Here is an 18,974-nt window from a genome sequence, read left to right on the forward strand (position 1 = left end):
TACATTGGCTTCCTTCCAGACTCTTTGTCTTACCTGTGCTTTTATTCTCCTGCTTCCCCAAGAGTCCTTCCGTCTGTTCTGAGCACATGTAGCATAATGCGCTATTATTCCTCTTTCGTAGTTTTTGGCCAGTGAAGTAACTTGTCTACTCCTCTGTTGGCTCAGTCCAGCAACTCCTGTTGCAAGGTCTTGAGGAGGAGACTGGCTAATAAATATTTATGTATTTATTGTCTTTTCTGTATGTATGTGCATCTGTTTGTAAAAGCGTCACCATTTTATTTTCCCCCATAACATTTTCCTGAAAGAAGGGACTTTAAGTGAAAAGTTAATAACAATACTGGTTCCCACAGACATTTGAGGGAAAGAAAATACTCCAAATGACAAATGACTTTTAAAAAAAGAAAAAAGAATGGAATATCTTGAAAGCACTATTATTTTAATACAATTTATTTTTGAAAGTTTCTCATAAACGTGTTTGCAGCACATACCATTTCAGACTGTGGATGGAGTGTGGTGGTGTGGGAGCACCCTCTGAGCGTGTCTGAGGTTCCCAGAGCCTCACTGTCACAATGGCTTTGCACAGGCTGCAGGGATGTCAAGAACCTGTGAAGATATTCACGACTTCACCAAAAACTGTAACTGTAGCACAACTGCTAGGTGTGACATTTCTTCAGTGGGACCAGCCTGTTATGCACAGTCTGCACATGTGCAATAGCATGATTGCACAGTGTAAGATAGAAATATCATATGCCTGGCCAGTAATACAAATGAGAAGGAAATCCAGCCCCAGATGTCACTGTGCACCAGCAGAAGCTCCAGGGAACAGGAGTAGAACATCTTAGTCTAAGATCACACCTTAATAGACAATAGGGTGATATTTGAAAAGCCTTAGCAGCTTCACAGACTTGTGACTTGATGAGTTAGCACTAGCATTTTCACCTTGTAATCTTCTGAGGGGTTTTGGTTATCACAGATAGATAAAAAAGTGTAACTTGGTTACACTTCAGAATTAGCTGTGTCATCTCACCCTGGTCAGTGAGTGAAGTACCTGTGCCGCCTGGTGAGACAAGCTGGGGAGTTTGCTGCTGCTGGTGGAGGGGAATGCAAGCTGGTGCTATTCCTCTTTGTCCAGGTGAATTTGGGTTTAACTCCTGGAGTTCAGACCCTGGCCAAAACTAGAAGATATTATTTCCCACTTATGAAAGGTCCCACTCACTTTGTCATTCTGCTTCTGTCTTCATGTCTGGTGTCTTGTACACCTAAATGGCAGAGTGGGCTTGATTCTTCCATGATGCTCTCTGTGCACTTGAAGCCCTCTGCATTCCCAGAAGGTAGCTGAAGGCAGCCTCCTTTGCCATTAATGGCTGGGGCTGTGACGTTGTGGGGTCTTTCTGTCTGGCTTTGGTTAAAGAGTATGGATATTTTACATGGATGCTGTGCAAAATGTTACACATGTAGGGGAGCTGCCTGGTCGGATTCCCAATTGAGTATTTAAGAAGTGATTAAAAATAAAAAAGGGATGCAGGCCATAACACCTCTAAAACACCTCATTGTTTCTGTGTATATGCTGCCTCCGTTTGGATAGGAGATACAATCATTTGGTATAAATTGGCAGGTGAATGTGAAGGGGTAAGAACATTAGTCTGACTCAGATATTCTCATTTCCTTACTGCAATGAATGAGACTATTTTAACCCATGACTGACTTGTCAGATTAATATCCAGGTTAATTATTGATTAGCAGCTACAAATGCTGACAAAACTTGTCTCTACCCAGATGGTTTCAAATTTTCTTTCTGATTTTGCACTGTAGCAGTGACACCAGTTCTTTGTAAATTTAAGATTTTTACTGCTAGATGAGCAGGTACAATGACGTTAAAGCTCTTTCAGTTGTAATGCATAATGTAAGAGGAAGATAAGGGTCGTGGGGGAACCATGCATGCAGTGAAAGCTGCAGCCCAAATACTGCAGGAGTTTTGAAGCCTCCTCACATCAGAGGAAGGGAGAGCAGGGAACAGTCTGGGCTTGAACTAGAATGTGCTGCTTTAAGCAGGGACTTTCTTTGAAAAATGAACATAAATTTAGGCTGGAAATTACCTTGTAGTAAATACCTTCTGGTAATTTCCAAACAATGAGATTCTGGGAGAGTCCTCTGCTTTGAGAAGCAGGAGCAAGTTTATTGGTCTTCATGGTCAGGAGCTGATGATTTGATAATCTGTGATAAAAAGAGAGAATAATGTCCTGGATAGCAATTAGTATAATTGAGTAACTTGTTTAAAAGTAACCTGTAACCTGTTTATAATTGCAATATTATTTAGTACGGAGGAGAGTTTGAATAAAATAATGGAAAATATCATCAGCCTAGTGATTCAAGGTACAATTTCTGTTCTGTTCTTAGTGACAATTATCTCTGAGCTTTCAGGTAAGCTTTGGGCTTCTAATGGGGAGAGAAAGACAGTGGTATCGAGCAAATCAGTGTATGAATAGTAATGGATGCATAAAATGTTTTATCAATATATCTACCTGGTGTTTAGCTGCTAACATTGTTTGAAGATGTCCCCTTGAGACAAAAATAGGGCTAGAGATTGTATTTATATGTCTGTCTATAAAGAAACTAAGAGCCTTACTTACTTATGTTGAGACTGTTTGTGCCCCATGAACACTGAGAGCTGTCAGGAATGATTTCACTTTGTCCACTTATTCCTATACTACAAAGAATGTAACACAGTATTAATTCAGCCTGAAAACTGCAAAATTAAAAGTGATTTAGTAAGTCAGCCATGTTTACAACATTTCTGTTCTGATTTAATGTATGTGGCATAGCTGTTAACAAAGACCGGTTCAGTAGAGCAAGCCTTATATGTATTTTAGATAATAAAAGTTAATTTTAAAAAGATATTTAAAAAACCTTACTTTTTGCATGCTTGAAGGTGCAATCTTCATGATGTATTCATATGACTTCTGTGTTAGCAATGGCCAAATATTAGGTCTCTATATCCATATTTAAAACAGCCAGCATCTCATTTCTCATAGCCCTCTTTATTGCTATATACACCAGTGACTGCATGGCAAGCTGTGAACTCAGAAGGTTGTTACTTGGTCAATGAACCACATGAAACTTCGGGTTCAGTTCTGAAGTTCTCTCTCTTGGTGGAGTTTAGAAACTGCCATGTAAGTAATTTTTGCAACATGGCTGACAAAACAGGGCACATTGCGCTTGCAATCTCTGAGTGTCTCGAGAAAAAATATCTTGACAGTCAATATAACATTAGATCAGCAATTATGCTATCTTGGAATTTTTGTACTTTTTTTCTCAGAGCTAGCACGTGTGTTATTATCTGCTACTCATATTTTTCTATTATTCTGCTGTGTTGTTTTCTTACACAGTTTCTTTTTAAATCTTGTCTTTAGAATCTCATAAATGACTAGAAAAGGAAAATAAGAAGGAAAAATGTCTCTCTGTTGACATAGCTTCTTAAGCTCCATGGTATATAAACCAAATCTCTATCAGTAATTCTAAATAAGTGTTGAATTTTTGCAGCATATTAGGAATATGTTAGATTTCTTCTTGTACTTTTTATTGGTAATCTCTTTTATTACAGGAGTGATTTTGACAGCACTAAAACTTCATTGCACATTGCTCAATCAGAGTCTCTCTCTATAATGCAAGTCTGATAATTCTGCACCCCTGTAAAGGTCTGTTTTGATAAAGGAGCAGCAGAAATGGGAACTCTCCTGTTTCACTTTCTGCAGTCTCTGTCCAACTGAGCATGCTGTTGGCAGTTACTGGCAAGCTTGCAACGTGTTCTGTGTAGATGTGGCAATATTCCCACTCGTTGCCCTGTGTCATCCTGTGAAAGCTTAGGACATGCTGCAGAAATGTTAATTGTCATGGAAAATGTGGGGAGCTGAAATCCAGACTGTTCTTAAGGAGCACAGGGAAGGGCCAGATCTGTGCCTGTCCAAAGCCTTGCTTCCTTGGACAGCTCCGTAAGTCTCTCATGATAGACATCAAGTACTGATGTGCTACAGTGACACACTGGCGGACTTGTAACCTTAGGAAATCACAGCTATCTTTCCTCATGATTCTGGGGTAAAATGTGCTTCATTGCAGGTCAGTTTTTCCCTTGGGCAAATAAGAGACCTTCCTTTGCAGTGAGAATACACATGGTAAATATTTCCAACGGGTAAAATCATGGCTGTTCTTCTCTGTATTTCTTTGTATAGCAAGCTTTAATCCTCTTGAAATATGTTTAGGCTTAGATAGAAGGAAATATGCAGTCATTTTCTGGTATTTTGATTAAAATGCTTGTGGAACAGAGGGATTTTCAGTTCCTATTCATCTGTATTAAATTCCCAACTATTTGTGGCGCAAAGGTCCACTAAGGTCATGGTTGTTCCTAAAGATGGCATGATAGGGCTTATTTATTATCACCCTACTAATGGGTATATGGATCAGGAATAATGTGAACAGCCTTTCTTATCCTGCTTTTTTATATTTAGGAAGTAAAACAGCTGAGAAAGGAGACATAAGGAACAGTTGTTATGAAAAATTTGTGAGCACCTCAGTCAGCAACTAGAATTCATTTCCATGAAGAAGGCACTGCTTTGTATTTCATATATGTTATCCTGTATCTTCAAAAGTAGTATGTCTAGTAATCAGCATTCAGTTATAAACATTGTTGGAGGTATTGGTCATGAGTCATAGAAACAGAAATTCCATTTTGATGAGGTTTTTCCCAAACAGCATCTTGAGCAAGGATCTGAGATCAAGAGAGGTGCAAAGGCATGAGAAGCAGGCATTTAAACCGTTGGCAAGAGAGGCATTTACATCCACTTAGAAAGAAATTTTCCTTAAAAATCTTTATCTAGAACAAATGATGCTATAGCTCTCTATATAGTGTGAGGTAGCTCAGCGTATTCCTTGGACTGCTAGTTTGCAGTGATCCAAACAATGGTATTTTATTTCATACGGAATACAGAAGAATTGTTTCTCGAGTAGAGGAGAGGATTTTGGGGAAAGCATATACTAAAATCTTCCACCCTTTATCCCAAGTTAGGTTGATCTGTCTTATATTCCTCTTTTTTCCTCCCTCACAGCTGTCAGCTGTAGAGAAAAGCATTTCATTGTTATTTCAAAAAGTATAACTGCATTATAGAAATCAGGTTCAGAACACTTGCAAATTTTTGGGAAAGGTGGAGTATTCTATGAGTGAAGTATTAGTCCGACTGTAAAATGTAACGATAGTTCTTGGTATCTAGATTAACAAACTGTGTAGAACTTGCTGTAAAAATCAGGTGGTTTCTGGAAAATTACTTGGGATAGACACTTTGCAACAAATACTTCGCTGCATCTCTGTGTTAGATTTTCAGCATTTAGTTATGAAATGGATATTGGATATGTTATATGCTGTGTTTTTAAGAAATACATTTGTATTAGAGTTGTAGTTCAGATCATGAGTGCAGTCTTGAATTGAACCTCTTGGCCACCCTTTTTTACCACATGTTAGTTCACCTTGTGGGGTCTCTTGGACTTCACTTCTTTCAGAAAAGGTGCTCTGCAGAAGTGCAGCTAATGTTCTGCAGCTGATGCTGAGTGCTCACTCCATGGGACAAGACTAAATCTAGCATGAATAACCCATCAAAAATGCCTAAACTGGATACTGGACCCTCTGCACCAACCATTTCGCTCCATGGAACTTTTCTTACTGAGCTGCACTGCTTGTTAATGCAGACATAGCAGAGTTTTGTATGGGACTAGTATTGATCTCCCAGGTTAGCATGTGCAGACAAAACATCCTGTGTGCGAATCAAAAGAAAGTAGTGGGTGATTAGTAAAATCTTGAGAGATTGCGTATAAATCCCATGGATGAGGTGGAGTGAAGGAAATATTTAGGCATGTGGAAGTAAGAATTTGGATTGGCAAGGAAAGGAGAGGTCCTTTGTCAAAGGGGGAAAGCACCTCTTCCTCCCTCTTTCCAAATCTGGCACCAAAAGGGTTTCTGCTAGCAACAGTTGCAATTACTGAACACATATGTATAGCAAACATGCATGCAAACATGCACACCGATGTCAAGATGCCACTACGGTGTTACATGTCAAATGGGGTGCAGTTTACCTTGGTTTTCTCAGATTCACGTTCTGCAGTGTTAATGAACTGCCTTGCTGGTCAGGTACGCACCAGTGCTGGTGTGTGGCAAGCGGTGACTCTGTGTGTCAACAAGAGCAAAAGTGGTGGGATGTTGATAATAAGATCAGCGCCATCGTTTTCTAAAACATCATCCTCAGTTGCTTTTGGTGTGCTGTAACTCCAAAAGCTAGGTATGTAAAAATGGATTTGAGAGATTGTCGTGCTGATCTGATAACTCCCTGGCAGCAGGTATTGTGCCTGTTAGTGTCCATTGCCAGGTTATCCCCATCCTTGCTCCATGGATCAGAATACTGTTGTTACTGGGATTGAGCTGGAGTAACAGAAAGGGAAGTTTGTTTATTTACCTGAGGCTTTATTAAAAGCATTAATTATTCATTAATTACAAAGCAGCATAAGACAGGATACAATATCTCTTACTCTCAATCTTTTTTACTCTCCGAAAGCCATGTTGGGTTGCAGGCGCAGAGGGAATAAAATGTAAAAGCATTCTCTGAACTATCTGGTGAGGACCGTGTCGCCTTTGTTATGCAGGGTTGCCAAGTTTAAAGTTGGTTTTCATTTTGAGAGAAGAAATCCACCATGAGGAAAGTGTTTTATTTCATCACAAATTCTCATTTTTCCTCTGAAAAGTTATTTGGATGGAAAAAAAATTGAACAGCCCTCAGGAAAACTCATTTAGAAATTATTTCCTTTTTTGTCTTATTGAAATTGCTGTCTCTCAAGCCTGTAAATGTCTTGTGTGACATGATCTAAACGTGGACCCGTATTGTTGGGTCTGCAGGATTAAGAGGAATCAGGACAGGTGCAGAGAGTTGCATGGGGACTTCTGGTTTGTTGCAGTGTCTCTTATTCCTTGGGGACAGAAATAACCCTCTTGATCATTTTATATGTATGTGTAAATCATAGCTGCCAGTACTTTGCATTGTTTGTATACACAAATACATAAAATGCAAACTATTGATAGCCATGATTTAAAACATTCATGGCAGATCTTTGTTTTATTGAATTTGTGGCTGTAGTGAGTGTGTGTGCATGCGTGTGCAAGAATATTAGGTGCATATAGAATATATTTTATTTATATTTCTATAGTTAAAACAGAACCAATGAGCAGCAGTGAGATTGCTACTACTACTACCGCAGACGGGTCTTTAGACAATTTCTCAGGATCAGGTAAGGAATAAACAAAGGTTTTAAGCTCAGCATTTTTTCATTTACTATTTTCTTATCCCATGTGGTCTAAACTTGTGCACAACTGTTAAAATACCTTGTGCACTTTGCAGTTTATGCCTATTTCTGTTCATTTTACTCAGACAGTGTAAGTCAATAGGAGTTTTCCCTGAGTAAGGAGCATTACAGCATCAGGCTTATTAATGTCCATTGGTGTCTTCTGTGGGAGTCGCACTAGGGAGTATTCTGGCCCAGAGTAATTACTCTTTTGTTTTCTGTGAGTAAACATACCTGCCTCTGTGATTAGTGTTGTACTTGAGGGGTAGGTCTTCCTCATTTATTGTAATTTATTATTATCAAGGTATTCGTTCTTTTGTCAGGCTTTTTTCTTCCTGGAAGCCACATACATCTTATCTTCTGTAATAACATACAGGAGACAAACACTGTGAGAAAAGCCTAAGATGTTTGCACAGTTTTGCATACCTATGGATTAACTGTGATATTTCTAGCACATCATTTTTGTGGTGCAAATTAAATTTTAAAAAGTCTATTAGTATGTCATGGGATTACATTTCCAGATTAGCATAATTGGACATTTTGCAACCAGCCAGGCTGCAAGTAGCCAACCCTTTTCCAGTCTTGTCGCAGCCTCTATTTTCTGTGTATGCTGTTGAGTATGAACATATCAAACTTGAAAGCCAAAAAAAGGTTTCTAGAGTATTTTAAATCTCTGAAAGAAGAAAAGGTGGTGTGTTTAATAGTAGCTACGTACATCTGTGGTGATCGGACTAAAGATCGGACCGTAACATTTGGTGTATCTGCAGCCTTACAGGCCACAGAAAAGAAAAACTGTCAGGTGTGGAAGGCATGGAAGGAGATTCCCTGCTTTCCTCTATGCTTTGTGAGTGCTCCTGAAGGGTAAAGATGATGGATTTTCCCTGTAGTTGGCCAGGAAAGGGGTAGCTGGTGAAGGGTAATTATCCGTGCCTTGTTTATTTCCAAGTACTTAGCAATAGGGCCTGTTGTTTCTCTGGCTGTCTGATTTTACAGTAGTCTCATAACCTGCTGCTGACCCATTCCTGGCAAAGGCTTCAAAACCCACCTTGGGACCTAGAGAAGAAATGGCACCCAAACAGTAAACAGAGAGGGAAGGGCTCCCCAAAGTAACACCCAGATCAGAACATGCCAGCACATCTGCCACGCTCTCGGCAGCACCCAAAAATACCAAAAAAAATTGGGGTGGGTTGGTGTAAAGCTCTGTGTCAGCAGTGGCTGGGCTGCTGGGGCAGAAGCTCACTATTTAGCCTCCTAGGCTTAAGTGTTCCACTGAGAACATTTGCACATTGGACATCTTTATGTGATACTGGCTGTTTTGAAGGTCTGAAAGCATTTTAGAAAGAAGATGGGGGGAAAGAGAAGGAAATGTAATAAGGTAATACATCGTCTGTATTATGGAATAATTTTCTTTAAAAAAAGAGGCACGTGCTCTGAAGCTGGCCATATGTTTTCAATCGAGGCACGCATAAAGCTCCTTCATAAAATGTAGGTCTTAAAAATTCTAAAAGTTAATAAAATGTTGCACTTGAGATATCAATAATCCTTTGAAAATATGAAGGGAAATGTTTCCATTAGGAAATAGGTTGTTTGCATTGAAAATGTTGTCTGTGTGGGAGCAAAGAATAAACTATTGCTCAGGAGTCGTACAAAGGCGCAATTTAGTATTTGAGATTTGTAATCAAGTTTTTAATGTTAAGCATTCTTGTATAGTTCCTGCTAAAATATTATTTTCTATCTAAGGTATCAGTGATATTTGAATTTAATTAAAATCTTGTTAATACTCTGAAATTCTATTAGGAAAAATAATATTTATCTTTGGTGTGTGTATTTACACTTCTGTGTGCTTTCTTTTCTCCTTGGTGCAGCAATTGGAAGCAGTGGTTTCAGCCCAAGACAAACACACCAGTTCTCCCCACCACAGATTTACCCTTCCAAGTATGATATCTTTTAAAAATAATAATAGTAGTAGTAGTAATAATAATAACTGAAATAGGCAGATTTTAACCTCATTTAAAATAATAATTGGGTCCATCTGTTAAGTCATAATTTAAACCGCAGCAGCTTCTAGGGAAAAAAAATATTATTTTTTTTAAATGCTAAGAATGTATTTGAAAAATATTTGGAAAGTCCTTATTTTACTTATTCTTTTATTATTGATTTCTTTGTCTTTGTCTTCAGTTTCTGTTGTCTAGCACAGCCTATAATTATGTGTTAATGAAGTAGCAGGATTATAATAAGGCTAAAAATAAGTACACGCATGTCTGTCTAATGCAGTGACTGTCCTATTTTCTGTCATTTGTAATCAATAGCAGACCATACCCACATATTCTTCCTACACCCTCTTCACAAACGATGGCTGCGTATGGACAGACACAATTTACAACGGGGATGCAACAAGCTACAGCTTATGCTGCTTACCCCCAGCCCGGCCAACCCTATGGAATCCCTTCATATGGTAAGAAATCACATCCGTGCTATTTTGTTCCTGAGGTAGATGTTTTTTAGATCAAAATTACATGACCCTTGTGTTAGTACTTAGTGGGACAGCTGTGCTCTTGAGCATTTCTTGTGGAAGACTCGTAATTTCCCCATTGTGTGTGAGTGAGTGATGCTTAATTTATGTATTAAAAAGCTAAGAAGCTACTCAAGAGGATGATTCTGTTTTGGGAAGGAGAGAGATTCATTAGCTTTTCATTGGTGATATTAAAAAAAATAGCACTGAAATGGGAAAAGAGATCTAGGGACTTCCATTACACAGGCACAGCTCCTGGTGACGTGCCGAGGAGGTCTGCTCTCCAACAATGCAGTAGGGTACGTCAGTACATAAAGGTCTGAATTTCTGCTTGTCCAGATTACTGGAACCTATATGAATCAGTGAAGCTGTGCTGATTTTCAGCAGGTGAAAAACTGATTCAAAAAGACCCCCACCAAAAAAATCTCACTTTCAATGTTTTAAAACTCCCTGGAGGTGAAAATTGAGGCAAATTGCCACTAAAGCTCTGTCTGCCTGATGAAGGAGATAGTACTAAGTAGCAAATATTTCCAAAAAAATTTAATTTAAAAACAAGCTGCTGTGGGTGAGACCATTTTGCTGCCAGACTGTCTGCTGGCAGACCACATAGCAGTTCAGCAGCGAGGATGCATTATTAGAAAATAAGTCTTATATTCCTCTGGGGGAATATATTAAAAATATACAATCCACATGCTTTTAGCAGTATATTTTGTAAGGATACATTCAGGTAATGTAAGTTTTATACCAAAAAGACAGAACTCACAGTACAACTGTGCCCCGTAGAATTGTTAAAACTTTCAAGTGCAAAACTGGTGAATCTTTCATCCTGAAATCTGCAAGCTGAAATCCACTGGGTCTCAAGTATAACCTACGGCAGATTATTGCGAACAGTAAATACAAGAAATAGACTATTATTTCCCCTTACTTTAAAAAATGTGTTTAATTAATATATCATCAATAATTATGATCCAAGGAAGCATTCTTCCTCTGGCCCCAGCCTTGATTACTTACTGCCAAAAATATGGTTATAAACATGAATTGGATGTTTCAGTTTCAGTTCCATTCCATATATTTTAAATGTACACAAACAAAATACTTTAAGGATATTTAAGCTACATTTTCAAGACTACAGAGATGGGGGTTTCCCCCCCCCCGCCCCCAAGCTCATGTTACTTATGAGAGTTATTTCTAGCTGGATCAGGTGGTGTGATAACAGACAATCCCTTTCCCCACAATGCTTTTCTTGACCCATTTCTCCTGTGGACACCTCACGTTCATACTTGGCTGGCTGCGGTGGCTTGGGCAACCCAAACAGTGACTTTTTTGTTTTTTGCTTGGTTCCTCTGGATGAAATCCTGACCTCACTGAAGTCGGCTATAAAAGTCCCACTGACTTCAGCAAGGCCTTGATTTCACTACTTGAGTTTAGCTGTCTCGCTGTCGTTGGAGCTATAATTGAGAGTTGCTTTACTTGGCAACTGTTCGCTGGGGGTTAACATGTCTGCCTGCTCTTTTGTTTTGTTTTTTTGCCGAGTCCATCCCCCATGCCTAGGATTTCAGATAATTTTGCCTAGCATTTCACATTGCAGAGCTGCTTTTGACCACTGAAACCCCCAGCTCCTGAGCCAAGTGGATTTTAATGCATTTTGTTCTTTTCAGACATTGCCTCGTGGCTGGGGCTAAGGTACTCCTCGGTTTTGTACTTTATAGGAGCAATATGTAAAAACAAATAACTATGAAAAAGTTTTGGGACCTAACACCATATATATTTCTGCATATTTAAGGCACTTCATGTGATCCATGTTCCCAAAATAAATTACATGGTGAACACTAGAACACTCATTTGCAACAGGCAAGAACTAAAGCCTTGTTTAGAGCCAAAATTCTCCTCTTGGGTCTGTGTCTTAGACACATGTACCGTCTGCCTTGTCTTTCATCCAGGCAGAAAGCTTCCAGCAGGTATCAAGAGAGGAGACTTATGATGTATGTGAAAGGAAAAACTCTGAGTTGGAGTGCGGGGCTTCTTTCTTTTTGTTTCTTTACTTTGGGACTTACTGGAAGAAAAAGTATTCATGAATTCCCACATCAGCCTCCCTCAAGTTTTCTCTCTAGGGCAGGGTTTGGGAAGGTGCTCTCTTGAGTGCACCTCTAGCCTCTTCATTTTTCTACTCCCCCACCTCCACTGCGGTGCAGCTGTGAAGGCAGGAAGGGGGGTGGAGGGGAATGCCACTGACAGCTGCCTCCCAGGGGCTCCTGGCTCTGGTTCATCTGCAAAGCCCCTGAGGAGGCTGGAGAATTTCCTGAAGCTCCCTCCTCCTGCTTGCTCTGGTACCATCTAGCAAAGGCTTTGCTTACCAACTTCTTTTCTTTCCAGATCCTGGCAGTCCCCTTACGTTTTCTCACTGTCCCTTCCCACTTCCTTGCATACATTAGACTTGGGAAAAGGGAAGGGGAGCATCAAAGTTTGATGAGCCTTCTGGATGAGACACCTGCTCATGTCCCAGGTGTCTCATCCAGAAGGAATTTGTCCCAGGAAGAATAAGTCCCAGGAGATGAAAGGCTCTTCATAGCATGGAGATTTGCAACAGGGCATGTCAGTGCCAAGTTGTCTTTACTCAAGAGGCATCCTCCTGCTGCTGCATTTGGTTGTCTTCTGCTTCATCTGAGATGGAGAGTTGAATCATGCTGCTAAAGCTGGACTAGAAATGTAATGCTTGATTTAGTTAAGCTTTCTTTTAGCAATATTTAATCAGCATTTCAGAAGACCTTAAGAAGATGACAAATAAAGACTTTTGATACCAAAACATCTATAGCAGGAGTTTACCCATGGAAACAAGGTGTCAGATTTGTCTTTGGGATTGTTTAATTGTAACATGAAATAGAAGAAGCAAGTAAGCATCAGGGAAAAACAAGCAAACAGGGTTAGTCTGGCAGTTAGCAGGTCTGGCAGAAGGAATTAAGGGTAATTAATGACAGCAGTTGAAAATTAATTATTTAAATGACAGAATAAAATATGTTGCCATTTGTATATAGGGAGATATTGAAGTTTTGCAGACACACTAACTTCTCAGCCCTCTCCTACCTTTGAATGTTGTTGAATATTGTTTAAAAAAAAAACAAAAACAACCAGGAAATGGATTTAGATTAACAGTAATTTTCAAAGGAATGTTACTAATTCACACTTAGTTAATTCAGTTCAAATAATGGTGGTTTCTGAACTGGATGCCACAGTGAAACCTAAGAGTATTGTATTACTTTTCCATTGCTTTGGCTATAATTATTCTTAAATAGTAGTTCATGTTGGGACAATCTTATAATTAAAACTAAGAGACAGAGGCTGAATTGTGTGCATTTCCTCAGTGTTTCATTTGCTGATATTTACTTGTTGTCTTACAAATTGGGGGAAGAATCACTGAAGTCGGGAGGCAGGTCATTCATTTAATTGGACCTTGGATTCTTTTATTACTGAATTTGGAAATGAGAGGGTAATGTGATGTGTAATGGATTTCCCTGTCAGTGCAGATTAATGACTCTCTGCTATGTTGTTCCCAGTTCGGGAGATTGCTTCAGGAATAGTTCCTGTCTGTTAGGTGTTTATTTGTTAAAAGACTGCCTCCTATAGTGTTTAATTAGCTTTGAAAATCATCATTACACTTAATGCTGCTAGTTCTCTTCATCCACTTCTGATTCCTTAGAAAGCCATTGCACTCAGAGCCATGTAAATTTTCATGTAGGAATGTTATACAATGCAAATCTCAGTTATGTCATTAATGGGTGGATGGCAGGAGAGCTTGGCTATGCTATGCTTCATTAAAATCATATAAAGTTGTTAATCTACCTCTGTGAAATGTCATGAATATATGGAAAAGTTAGCCTCTGGCAGGAAAGGAAAAAAGGAATAATGCAACTTCCTGTTCATGTATAAATTTCTTTTGCAGTTATTGGAAACACAGTTTTGAATTTAACCTCTCCCTGGTGAACTTCAGTTTTATGTGTGCTTTTAGACTGCCCTTACCCCGTTCATTTGTGCCTGCTCTCGGTATTCATTCTTTCATGCATGCAATAGTAGGTATATGTTAAAAATGCTGTTAATGATGTGATTTTATTTTCCATCCCTATTTGAATATGAACAAATAGATTTGCTGTCACTAACTGATTTAGGTGCATTGTGGGCAGGCATCAAGACAGAAGGTGGATTGGCACAGTCACAGTCACCTGGACAGACAGGATTTCTAAGCTACGGTGCCAGCTTTAGCACACCTCAACCTGGACAGGCTCCCTATAGCTACCAGATGCAAGGTCTGTATAAACAGATATCACCATTAATTACATATAGTTAATGCTATGCGGTTTTTTTCCCCCTTCTTTCTTTACATTCCTAGGATAAAAATGAATGTTTGCTCGAGCACTTACATCTGATGTTATTGCAGTTGGAGCTGAAATGATGATTGCCTTTACTGAGAGCAGCAATGGGTCACCTCTCAGCAGTTTGGACAATCCCTTGCTTAGTGACTTCATTAATTTTTAAATAGTGAAGCGTTGCAGTGTTATTACAATAAAAATGTATATCCCAATAGATATAGTTTAACAAATAGTGAGTGTGACAAAGCTAGTCCTGGAAAACGTGTCAGGATTATGAATTTAGGAAATGCCAAATATAATTTGACACCTGAGTGTGTTTGCGGAGGGAGAAGAAGATAAAAATACCTACTGCAGCTGTGGAGGTAGCTAAGTAATGATTGAAGTCTGTTTCTTTGAAGTCTATTTAAAAGCTGTAAGTCTTTGTATGTGTGGGCTATTATTATCAATTATATTTTGTAGCCTTACTTGCCTGCTTAGTTTACTTAATATCTCTTTCCACCTTGTTCTCCCAGTTCCTTTTTCCCCTCTGTATCAGGAAGTTGCTGGGTGTGTCTGGTTCTGTTTTTTTACCATTTTAAGGGATATTTTTAAAAAATCTTTGTTTACTACAAATAGATAATTTTAGATGTCTGCTGCAGGACCTTTCACCCCTGAATTTGACAGCTGAAATCAGGTGTGTTGCAGATTTTAGAAGTGTTGAAAAAGGTGATCATTCACAGAATTGGACCACGTTTTTAAAAATTTTAGCACCTCTATTATTATCATGTTCCATTTAAACTGTGTGCCTTCATGTAAATGCTCCATTAAATTTCTTGAACCAGAAGTGCTTTCAGAGACCAAGTGAATGAGGTTTTGCTTTTGTTCCACTTTAAGGGTATATTGATCCAGTCCTTCACTCAGACACAAGAGAGATGTTTTTTTGCTTTTTTTAAATACCCTTTTGAACTGTGTGTTGAGTAGCTCTGTAGGGCAGAAATGACCATCTGACATCTAAAGTATTGCTTACTTGTATTGTTCTCTGACAAGAGAAAAATAGTATGAGTAGTATACAAACTTTCATCTGCATACTGAATAGTCATGATCATCACATAAATTTACTCATCAGAGTAAATACAGTCATAAGTAGGTTATTGGTTTTGCTTTTTGCAGATAGCCACACTAAAAAACCCAAATATACATACATCCTCACCACCTTCCCCAGAAAAAAAACCCGCTTCTCTGCAGGAGAGAGCTCAAAATGCTTGCCAGAAGCAGCTATGAGGAATTCCTGGATGACATTCCAGCTTTTAAAGAACTGATAATTCATGGTGTCTAGGAAAAAGAATAGAATTATTGAAGAATCTGTGTTTGCCTATACTTTCTATTGCAGTAGTACCTTCATGCCACAGTCATGTATAGGTATCCTGTTGTGCTAACTTATACAGCCAAATGAAATATAGTCCCCATAGAAGTTGGAGTCTAAAACAAAACACAGGCTAGGAAGGCCTAATATAACAATAAAGCTGACACTGTTTAGGCATAATAAACAGTTTGTCACTCCATATTGGTTATCTAACAGCTTTAAAGGTGGGGTTTTTTTGTAAGATGCAGAGCAGAGGGATGTCAATAAAAAGGGATTTTAGGGAGGACAATGAAGTAGTTTTGCAGATATCTATGGGAAACTCATTTGATGGAGAGAGGAAGGGGGGAGCAGCATGGGATAACATCAGAGAGTGCTTGTTGGAAAATTTTAAGAGTAAGCAGTGAATTCTGGCATTAGGAGAGCAAAGCTAGGATTCAGTCAATGGACTGCATAGAGGTCTGTCATAAAGGGCATTGCTTTGTTGCAGAGATATGCAAAATACAGATAAGATCAGAATTGTCAAGGTCATAAAAGGGTGGAGGTTGTCAAGAGATGGAACAGTAAGATCTTGGAAAGCATTTCAGTTGTACACATTGAAAGGCAAGGATCTAAAAATACTCTGCAAAAGAAATGTGTTAAAGATGACCCAGTTGTGAAGCTCTAATGAGAGAATGGTCAGAGGTCTTGATTTCATGACAGAATTGTCCGAAGGGCTGAGGGAGGAGGGGGTCTGAGCCTGGGTTCTGCTCCAGCCATGCTCTGCTTGGGCTAAAAGCTGTGTGCCCATGGAAGGCAGTGGATTGTTGAGAGTCTGGCTTGGGTGGAAGAACCATAGGTCAGAGTGGGAAAGTCTAGGGGTCCACATGATATGTATGTAATTTCTGTTGTGCTTGTGAATAGCATAGTTTGTGAATGGTGGAAAGACTGGTCTCCTACAGAAACCTTACAGAACGTAAGAATGGAGATAAGCAGAACATTTCAAATTAAAATACTGGTAGAGTTGTTAGAAGCTAAGTAGAAACCAGTCATATTATTAAACGGGTCTTTCTTGCAGTTAAATGTTGACAGTATATATCGGTAGTATACATGAGAATATATGTCTTTTTAATATTTTTATTAGGCTAACTTTTGAATTTGAAGCAACTTTAAATTGACTTAATTCTTCCTTTTGATTGAACAGATGTTAAAAATAAACAGGAACATTTGTTTCCCTTTCCTCATTTAATTTTGGAAGGAGAACCTATTCATAGTTTCCACTTTTATTTAAGGACAAAATTGATTCTCTTGACAGAAGACGAGGGTAGTGTTGCTGCTGTTCAGTTGTTTGTGCAGAAACCTCCGGAGAGGGAAATAAGTTTATTCTCCCTTTTCCCTCTAGCAGTATATGGGCAGGCTGCAGCTTCAGCCTTGTCATAGTCTGCAGTAGCCGTTTTTCATCTCCTGTGTGCGGCTGCTGAGCTGCTAAATGGAGATAATGGATCCTACAACCTACTTCACAACCAAGCGTTACATGACAGCATACTCAGGGCCCTGCTGACATTCTTGCCTGCAGTAAAGGGGATTTCCTAGCAGCCTTGCAGTTGCTGTGCTTGTGCTCCCTGGTTGGGGTTACCTTGCGCTCGAAGGCTTTGGAGTTATTCTGGTTCCTCTCCCTGAGGCAAATGTCTCCCTGCAAGGTAAAGGCACTGCCTTGCAGTGCGTGTGCAGCCAATTAAACCCAGTGCTTTTCCTGACCCTGCTAAAATTACAGCATGATTAGTCACTGAACAATAGCAGAGGGGGAGACTGCCAACTTTTGAAAATGATGAGGAAAAGCACTGCCTGCGACTCCTTGCTAAGGTTATTCTGCTAATTGGAGTTTTGTTTGTTACAAATTTGTCACCCCTGTAACGATGAGTGCAGAGGGCAGAGGGTGGGAAAAGGACCCAGGTGGTTCTGCCACCCATCTCCCTACTTCTTCCCGGCTCTTACTTTAATGAGTATGTTCCTTAAGCTGTTTTTCATATAAGTTGCTTCATAGATGTTGAAAGACCACTTACATGACTAATGTCTGTGGGAATGGGCCGTTGTTCCTATATTGGCAGAGTTATAAGGATTGCTCAGTGAGGATAAATGGAGTGGAGAACGGCTGGGGGACATGCCAAGGAAAGAGCTCCATTTGCAACTGTCATCTTGAATATCCTTTGTGATAAAAGTGTGGCTTTTACCCTGCACCTGAGTATCCTACCTCTGGAAGGGTGCTAGACCTGGGATGAGCCCAGCATTGTTTTAGTTACCAAGACTGTGATGTTTGAGAATATACTAACCAATTGGTTTGGGAATTCATCCATAAAAAAGTAAACGTTAAGGTATTCCATTATTATTATACAGTATAAAAATATTGTGCTGGATAGCTAAGCAGTTACTAGGACAACAAGGGGGAGTTTGCCAAGGATTTTTAAACACTGTAAGCAAACGGAAGAAACCTTGAGTTTAAATAGCCCATCTGGCCGTCTTAGGCTTTCCTGAGAGAACTGCACTAAACTTCTGCCACATACACTGTACCCTGACAATAGACATAGCCCATGGCAAGGAGACTGAGCTAGGAAAGCAAATGGACTTCTCCGGCAAATACCCAGGGGAGGACTGCATCCTGTGCATCGTGGCGGCACGGGGGCGAGCCCCGCGCCTGGAGCCTGTGCCCTGGTCCCAGCAGGGTCCAGCCATCTTCTGACGCTGACTGGGATTCCCAGCTTTAATGTGGGTCCACGCTTTTTGCAAAATAGACCTTTGACCTGCAATTTACAGCTTTTATCACATTTTAAAGCTAGGTAGCTGGCCAACTTGGGGCAGTAAATCTCATGCGTTTCATAGGGATTCTTATTTTTGTGTTTGTTCAGCTAAGGCAGGAACAGCAGCTCTATTCTGTGCCACGGCTGATTATTTAAAAAACAAATGGCAAAATTGGAGTATTTTAAAAACAACTTTAGGCCAGTAGTTCTGGGTGGCCCACAGAGCTGTTTCTGAGAAACCTGCTTCATGTTTGTTACGGTCTAGGAGACCCCTACCCCTCCTCCATAGGAGCCAGCGCTGACCATGAGATGAAAGAGAGAGATCTGCATGTTTGTATGTGTGTGTCTTTGTCTGAGAGGGAGAGATGCTGGCTGGCATGTAATTATTTTTCTCATTTGCTCTTGCAAATTATTTGCCAAACTTTCTGTGGAAAGATAATGTATTCCTCAAAAAAAGTTCTCTGGGTTTTTTTTTCTTCTTCTTCTTATGAGAGGCCTTTTATATCTTTTTAGAAAGGCTCAAACTATGCACCTATAAAACCTGTGTTTGAATGTATTACTGCATCACTCAGAAATAACTACAGAAATAAAAAGAGACACAGTGGCTTACATTC

At 39.5% G+C, this 18,974-nt stretch overlaps 1 protein-coding gene across 5 annotated transcripts in view; it reads left to right on the top strand.

Moving 5' to 3' along the window:
* The window catches only part of EYA1 (EYA transcriptional coactivator and phosphatase 1), a 153,184-nt gene that overhangs the window by 73,645 nt on the left and 60,565 nt on the right, over window positions 1–18,974 (top strand). Inside the window, exons 5-9 of one of the 5 annotated variants that reach the window (XM_074898845.1) lie at window positions 6,132–6,167; window positions 7,240–7,320; window positions 9,240–9,309; window positions 9,687–9,829; window positions 14,023–14,184. In XM_074898845.1, coding sequence (XP_074754946.1) covers window positions 6,132–6,167; window positions 7,240–7,320; window positions 9,240–9,309; window positions 9,687–9,829; window positions 14,023–14,184 — 492 coding nt within the window. Of the gene's footprint in view, window positions 1–6,131; window positions 6,168–7,239; window positions 7,321–9,239; window positions 9,310–9,683; window positions 9,830–14,022; window positions 14,185–18,974 lie in introns of all 5 variants that reach the window. The other 4 variants (XM_074898846.1, XM_074898847.1, XM_074898848.1 and 1 more) reach the window with 4 other exon arrangements.

This window comes from Athene noctua, chromosome 2 (genome assembly GCF_965140245.1).
Source record: "Athene noctua chromosome 2, bAthNoc1.hap1.1, whole genome shotgun sequence".
In the NCBI taxonomy this organism is placed as follows: domain Eukaryota; kingdom Metazoa; phylum Chordata; class Aves; order Strigiformes; family Strigidae; genus Athene; species Athene noctua.